The sequence below is a fragment of the Amblyomma mixtum genome, chromosome 7 (genome assembly GCF_055824585.1).
Source record: "Amblyomma mixtum isolate Tamu chromosome 7, ASM5582458v1, whole genome shotgun sequence".
NCBI lineage: Eukaryota > Metazoa > Arthropoda > Arachnida > Ixodida > Ixodidae > Amblyomma > Amblyomma mixtum.
Window position 1 is genome coordinate 124261614 of NC_143018.1, and position 8293 is coordinate 124269906.

At 49.5% G+C, this 8293-nt stretch overlaps 1 protein-coding gene across 1 annotated transcript; it reads left to right on the top strand.

The window, feature by feature from the left end:
* Nucleotides 1-4523, top strand: LOC149337397 (kelch domain-containing protein 3-like). Its single transcript, XM_089554420.1, has 2 exons — nucleotides 1-444; nucleotides 4488-4523. Exons 1-2 carry the CDS (start codon nucleotides 1-3, stop codon nucleotides 4521-4523), a joined length of 480 nt encoding a protein of 159 aa, XP_089410546.1.
* The last annotated feature ends 3770 nt before the right edge of the window (nucleotides 4524-8293 follow it).

Sequence of the window (8293 nt, forward strand, 5' to 3'; positions counted from 1 at the left end):
ATGTGGACGGCGAGGTTTAATGGCATTCCAGGACGCCTCAAAGACAAGGCTCTCACCATCGAAGGCAAGATCTACACGTTCGACTATTACGACACCTGGTTCCCGGGTGGTGATGAAATCTTAGGGTGCCTCAACGACGTGTACACCTTGGACCCCGTCGCGTACCGGTGGCATAGGATACAGACTCGGTCGCTTCCCGAAGATGAGCCGATTAACATCATGGGCCGCAGCGTTGTAGCCTACGGCCACTGCGCCTACGTTTGGGGCGGGTGGCACATCAGCCCAGAAATTAACGGTCCGTGCCGCTTCGATACCCAAGCCATGACATGGAGCTGTCCGGACGTCAGCGGCGAAATCCCGGAAGCGAACATCGACCACTCAGCGTGCGTGCTTGGTCACCGGATGTACATTTTTGGGGGATTGCTCAGACATTCATCGAACTTTGTAAGTTTTTTGGACCTCGAGACCCTAGAGTGGCATCGTGTCCCGACCAGCGGAGAGGCCCCCCTCGGGCGCTACTGCCACACGGCGACCGCCATTGGAAACCGCATGTACATTTGGGGTGGCAACCTAGAAGGCTCACGACCCGACGAGCGTTATGACAATTCATTATACTATCTGGAAACGACCACTGCGACGTGGGTGCGCCCACAAGTGCAAGGCTTGGCCCCGGAGGGACGCGAGTGTCACTCTGCGTTCGTGTACGATAGAGAGCTGTATATCTTCGGCGGCTACAACGAACTGCTCGACACCTACTTTGCAGACATGCACAAGTATGATATTGAGAAGTCGTGCTGGACTAAAGTGATGCCAAGTGGATCAGCCCCCTCTGCGAGGCACTCTCCCGGCTGCTGTGTGCTTGGAGAGAGGGTGCTGGTCTTCGGTGGCTTCGGGCCTCAAAGAATTCTCGAGGACGGAGAGCATATCGAGGTCATTTCTGAGGAGGAAGAGGAGATGACGGACCTGCACGTGTTGCACTTAGCACCGACGCTTCAGAACTTGTGTATGCTTGCTGTCATTGATGCAGGTCTCGATTTAGGCGGCTTACCGCAAGTCATTAGAAACGAGATCAGCACTATCATATCACGGCCATCTTAATCGCGGGATTGGTGTTGCGTGCCAAGCTAACTGGGCGCCTCGGACGGAACGTCGTTTGGCGGTGCGGGGGATGAAGACTTTATTTTCTCTATTTAGGCCAGCAGTAAGTACTTTTTTCCCCCTGGGGAACACGGCGCACGTTGCAACCGCCCAGATGTGAACCTCCATTGCGCCGCTCTGGACGACCTCACAAGCCTAGAGAGCAGTGAACGTGGTTTCGAGCTTTTGTATGTTGTCTGCGAGCACATCGAGCGCTTCGCGCAACGCTGATGTTTTGTTCGCTCGAAGGGGCTGCCCGGTCACTGCGGTGTGGCCAGCAACGAACGGGTCTGCGCTTCAGATCACCTACCTCCAAGGGACCTCCACTTCCACTGCAGGAAGTGCGCGTACTAATTCCTCTAGTTCCTCGGTCGAGGCCTGAACATAGGCATCACAAAAAAATAGCGTGTGTTCATTGTCGGCGCCCCGCCCCCCCCCCCCCCCCCCCCCCCACCCCTGACGTGCCGCCATTTCGCAATGAGCGCCGGTTTCCGAGTGCACATTTGTTGTGTGTAGCCCAGAGTTGTGCAGTGCCGTTACGGGCTTAAGACAAGCGAAAAATTGCGTGCTTGCCTGAGCAAATAATTAACCCTTTTAGATGGACATGCACGATCTGCTGCTTTTAATTCTTGCATGTATTGCGCACCACTGATTGTGCATGTTTTTATGATTGACGCGGCTTCTGCCTAGGATATTCAGTTGCATTCACAGAGATACCTTTAACGCGAGAGCGTTAAACTCAGCGTTACAAAGAAAGTGGACGTTGTGAGTGCAAAGTCCAGTGGCGTAGGGTGGCAGAGGTGGCCGTCCGCCGGAGAAGAAACTTAGGTGAGCCACGTAGGTCACGTAACCTTGTGGCGTCATCACACCCTGCCCACCAGCCGGTGCGGTGGCTCAGCTTTTATGGTACTCGGATGCCGACCCGAAATACGGGGTATCGATGGCGGCTTAGTGCTAGAGGCTCGTGTACTCTGCGATTTCGCTGCACATGAAAGAACTCCAGGTGGTCGAAATTATCCGGAGCCCTCCACTACGGCGTCCCTCTTAGCCTGAGTCGCTTTGAAACGTTAAGCCCCATTAACCGTAAACAATAAATAAATGACTGAGCATATAAATAAATAAATTGATAGGTAAATAACATTCCTACTGTATTTGGACAATTAGCTCTGAGGGCGCCAGACGGACCCTGTTAGCCACCTGTAGGCACACGTGTACCGCGTCGGTACCGTCTACGCATGCACACCGGTGGAGAGCAGTAAAGGTGGATTCAGAAGACGTATCCTTGGGCCGTGTGCTAGGGCTGACCAGTGACCACGTAACGTCTCACTTTCACTCAGTGATGTGCACGCTTGGTGCACATCACTTCGTAAGTGCATCATCCTCATCTGCGACCTTTTTGAGAGCCGTAAGAAACCTTTGTTTTTCTCTTCTTACATCAGTTGAAACGTGGCCCTCTCATATCTTACTAGGCGGCGGTTTTGCTGACTGAGTAGGCACGTGTGTATTCCGGATACCATCAATGACGATGATTTTTCTTGGAGATAAAACCAGCTGTTTAAGAAATAAAACAATATGGATGTTAGTGCTCTGTCCTGTCGTTACTTCTTTTTCTCCCTGCCTTTGTTTTGCATAAGTGTAATCCTTTAATGCAAAATGAACCAACTCGCCAAACGAAAGTACATATTGCTCTCTAGTTGAGACATTACAGCACTATTTAGTTCCCTCCACTAGTTTCACCAAGCGCTGTCGCGACATAGTGTACGCATACTGGCGGATATGGAGCTCATCCCGGGCTACTCTACGGTGTTTCTTTCGGCGTGTAGCAGTGCGCCCTCCTGGGACCAAACAACAGGGAGCCTGCATCGAGCAGACGGGCTTGAAGTCCAGTTTACTCGTCCCACGGTAGCCGTGCCGGGTCAGGTCGATCCGCGTCTGATTACCTATGGAAAGGAAGCAGCCGGGCGGCTAGCGTCCAGAGTGTGTGGCACAGTGACAACGCATTGCATGGCGCTTCTTGAGTGCGCATTATGTAAAGGTGTGCACACGTGTGATATTCCGTGAGCGGTGCGGGTGATACGAGCTGGAACGTGCGCAGTCCCTACGTTCAAATCTTCTCGAATGGCCTAAGTTCAGAGCAATTCCTTTTTTTTTGCGCAGTAGCACTTCTAGGCGCACTTTCCAATTTCAGGCATACGTACCGACGTAGTTATTTTCAAAATATTGCGAGGACACTCTGGCAACTAAAGTGTTGAGAGGCGAAAGCCGAGGACACTGCCATGACGACTTCCGGTGGATGTGACGTCACACCGTACCCGTGCCTATATCGATACCAAAATTATACATCTTTCTGGGACCTTGAGTTTTATTTACGCTTAATTGCACGTCTTCCATCTAATTTGTCACAAATTCGATGTTTTTCCGGCCATTCTGTGACAATTTTCACTGTGCCGTGACGACTTCCGGTGGATGCGACGTCACATCGTTCCCGTACGTAGCTACATCGACGTCCGCGCTATTTGACATTTTTGCCTATAATTAATTAACTAATTATTCTACAGTCATCAAACTTGGATTTAGGTTCATCTGTTCCTTTATCTGAAGCATTCATTGCTTTTCTTCTATCTTTTTTAGTTCCCGAGTTAAACGCGTGTGACACGCTTTGTTAACGGACGGACGCCAACCATTAAAGGCTTTCGCCCTAAAATACACGGCTTATGGTTTCAGTGCGCGGAGCCGCGGATTTGTCGCACCGTGGCGCTGCCACCTGCGTCGGGCGCTCCCTGCGAGAGTGCCTCGTGTGCTTCGTGTGACGACAGCCTTCTCCCTCACTCTCGCGCTGTCTTGTAACACGCCTGATGAGCTCTACAGATTTTCCCTACAGAATTATTGGACGAATGCCCGTGGTGTCAGGGCAAACCAACCTTAGAGCATGTTACGTGGACCTGCAATAGGCAGACTTAGACCCAAGCGCAGACAACCAAAGTGGGACGCTGACGGAGCACTTCCTGGCGAGCCAGGACGAGGAAGCGCACCGATTTCTCGTACGCCGAGCCACGATGACAGCAGTCAAATGTGGCATCCTGGAACAACGGTCGACCACGGCTACCAGTGACCCGGAAGGGTCACGAAAATCTGAAATAAGTGGCAAGTAAAGTTTTTTGCACCCATCTATCTATCCAACTCTAAGGTGCAGCGTTCCTCGGTTTCGCCGCTGACACTCGCTGCTAAAGAAGGCAGCTGGATGTTCGCGGTTCTCCGTGCGCCGTGTCGGGAGCTCGACGTGCGTGCATCGCAGCGCGAAAAACTACTTTCATGGCAAGGTGCTTCCGCTTTGCCGTGCTCCCTTGCAGTGCCCTTACACCAAGTCTAGGGTCGTGGAGCGATGAGATACGACGCATTGCAGTGGCGAGGACTTGTTCTCTTCTTTAAACTGCAGTCATACAAGAAGAAAATAAACATAAAACCATTGACGTTTCGGCACCAATACGGGTTCATTGTTCACAACCGAATGAAAACGAGAAGTGCTGCTGCATATGTAGGAAAAACGCTCCGTTTCGTGCGGGTGTATATCTCCGGTAGATTGCCCCGTGTTATTTTAATCGCTTGGCTTTTCATTTGTATGTGAATGAATTTCTGCAGTAGGCGAGTAGATAAAGACTTTTCTTTTTCGAGTATGCCCGTGGCATCCCAATCAATCAAGTGGCCCGTGTTTTTCTGCTCTTGAACGGGAATGTTAGAAGTTTCTTTTACGTTCCTGAAGTAATGTTTGTGCTCTTTTATACATCTCTTTGAAGTCCCTATATACGCTGCAGCGCATCCTTTGCAAGGGATTTTGTAAATGACTCCCAGGTAGCTTGTCTTCTAAAGCGTGAGCTTTACCCGTACTAAATGATTTCTGAGCTCGCTGGATAGGACATGGGCAACTATATATCAGAGTTCACACTAACCTTACCGAGTTTTCATGAGCTTTAGTTGCCTTAATGTAAGTGAAGCCAGTATTCACATGAAATGATGTCATCTACATAGTTTAAAGATGAGCCGCCGCGGTGGCTCAGTGGCTATGGTGCTCGGCTGCTGGCTCGAAAGACGCGGGTTCGATCCCGACCGCGGCGGCTGAATTTCTTTGGAGGATAAATTCGAGGCCCGTGTACTGTGCAATGTCAGTACACGTTAAAAAACCCCAGGTGGTCGAAATTTCCGGAGCCCTCCACTACGGCGTCTCTCATAGCCTTAGTCGCTTTGGGACGTTAAACCCCATAAACCAAACCAGTTTAAAGATGCTTTTCAGTAATATATCTCTTGCACTGTGGATAATAGTTTACTTCAATGAACTTGTATGTCGGCTGTCCTTTATGCACTTGGAGGAGAGCACTCTGTATCGTTTAGATATGGCGCTAGCCCTTGGTTATTGATTAATATTTTCACGGCGTGTGGAGTGTACTGAATCCCACAGTAGAAACAGACTAGAACGGCAACAACTATACTCTAGCAATGTTTTGCCACACAAGCTCCCGAAAATAGATTTATTTTCACACTGCACCGAGGCGCAGCAATACATTGACGACTGCGGCATGCACGTCACCCAGGGATGTGCAGACCTCCGATTTCAGTTCCTACCCGCCTACTCAGGCATCCAACCAATTAAGAGTCTGGAAGTTACACGCCAACATGTGAACCGCTTCCACGCTTGCCTGAAATCTGCTGACGTCGCTCCCTCAAAGACACTTTTGGAGAAGGCCTCAGTATACAGGGCGTTCCACCTTAGACTGTACACAGTTTTTAACGCGATAGCGTTAGGGGCCCCGTGTCGCAGAAAAGCCGGTGTCGGCGTCGTCGGCGTTGGCCCTGAGCGAAAGATCCCGGAAGCATTAAGAAATAAAACTGTTTCGGGTCACAGCTTGGATTATTCTACAAGGTTTTCACTTAGATAGTGTATTGACTACCAAGAGAACTTCTTGCTGGGCTAGTTGGTAATTCATTGTAAAAGTAAAAAAAGGCGCTCTGTCTCTTGTCTTGTGTGTGTGTGTGGTTTTTTGGCGCCTTTACTTTTACAATGACTACCAAGACGTGCATGCTTGCGTCGGTACGGAAATGCGGCCATTTAAAAATAATCTTTTTGATTTAGAAGAGCGCTTTTTCCGGCATGCATTACCAGCGGTGTAGTACATCAGAATACGAGCGTGCTAACAGCAGGATGGTTGACTGATGTTCAATGCTTAACTCTTCCACTCTCACTGTTAGGCTCCTAATTTTCGAGAAGGTCTAGCCCACCGTGCACTGTAGAAATTGCTCTGGCTGGAAGCTTCTGGAAAGCGCATGCGTTTTCGCGCGATGTATCCAAAATTTGTTCGGACACAGCGGCGAGGGTATATCTCGGCGCCATGAGGGTTGGCTCAATCACACTCAAATTCACGGCCACTCGCACTTACACTGATGTTCACTCACATTTACAACCACTATCTCACATTCCCACTCAAGACCACTCGCACTCAGAAGCACTCACTCACACTCGCACCCCTTTCGCTCCACTCTCAACCACTCATTCACATTCACACTCATATCCACTCGCACTGACAACCACTCATTCACACTTATGGGCAATCACACTCATGATGACTCGCACTCACAACCACTCACTCACTCTCATTACCACTCGCACTCAAGACCACTCACTGCAATAGCGTTCACTCAACCTCAGCGTAGCTAGGGTCGCACAGATGTGATGGTGAGTCGCCCGGTGCTCATTAGGTCTCTTTGGGCAATTTTCAGTTTGGATGCTCGAAGTAAGTGTTCGCTTATCACGAATCTTTCCGGGACCAATGTTACGCATGTGTGTTTCCGCGCTTCCTGCACAGGCGATATGTGCCTGTTCAGCGTCAGCAGCTAAGATGCGTAGACACGTTATTGAAAAGTGTTCAAGTAACAATAATAAGTTTTTCGTCGGCAATGACGTGTCTGAGTATGCATGAACAACTTAGAGCCATGTGACGACTATGAATACATTTCTGTGTTTCGCAAATTGAGAGCGTTTTTGAAACCTCGAGAGTTCCTCACGCAAAGGAAAATGGCTGGAATGGGCCCAAAATACAGACTTTTCCTGCGGGAAAGGGATCCGAATAGGAGTGAACTTTATCAAGCACTTTACAACAGCCTCGTGACTTACTTTGGGGCAAAGTTAATAGCATTGCTGGCTTCGTCGAGCCAGAGTAGGTACGCATGACCGACATATGGACATTGCAGTACGTTGTCTGTGAAGCACATATTCCCTGTATGAAGGAGGACTGAGTATTCAGCGCGGTGTCCTCGCTTGAGGGCTGTGCGTGCGGAGACCTGCATAGTGAGAGCGCTAAACTACACCTAGATGTTCTCCTGTAGTCTGATGCGTATTTGGTCGAGAAAAAGTTGTTCGCGGAAGAATACGTATACAGCTAACTTCTGAGCCATTTTACTGTACATGTCCTTCTTAAACGAAGATTGCTGAGAAAAAACCGTAACTCGAAGTTTTTAAAGGAAATCCATTCGCCTCATAGGATTCCTTATGCTGTCCAGATGTCAGTGGGGGCAGAATTGCTGAAATAGGAGCGCGCAAAAAGAGATAATTCCACTACCAATATCGAAAATGTCAAGAGGAAACAATCTCATTCACACGCCCAGTTCACTCGCCATTGCCGAGAATTGGGCCCCGCAAATCAGAAACACGCCTCGAACACATGCAGCGAAAGATTGTATGCATTCGTTGGCTTGGCAGGGCAGCCTGCGTTACACGTACGTGAAACAGACGGGAGCCTTTTCACGACCTTAAAAAAAGAACGGTTTTTGTACTCTGGGAAGACCGTGGGGGAGCTTAATCCTCAGCTCTTTCCTGTTCTATGAGCAGCTCAGTGTCCAAATGTCAAACCCTTCAACCTAATTATGAAAAGTTCCCTGTGCTCTCCTACCGCAACCCGTTTCTACCCCCGCCCCCACCCTCCTGTTCTCTTTTCCTCACATTTTTGGCTATGGTGATCGTCTGGTGGTTTTTTCCGCTGCCTTCTCAGTATCGGCAGTTTGAACAGCAGCACTCAATTGCAGGATACTTTTAGGCGGAATAACAAATTTCGCCCCTAGCTTGATCCTTCTTAGCTTTCAGTCGCTTGTACTGCTTTTCTTTTGTAGT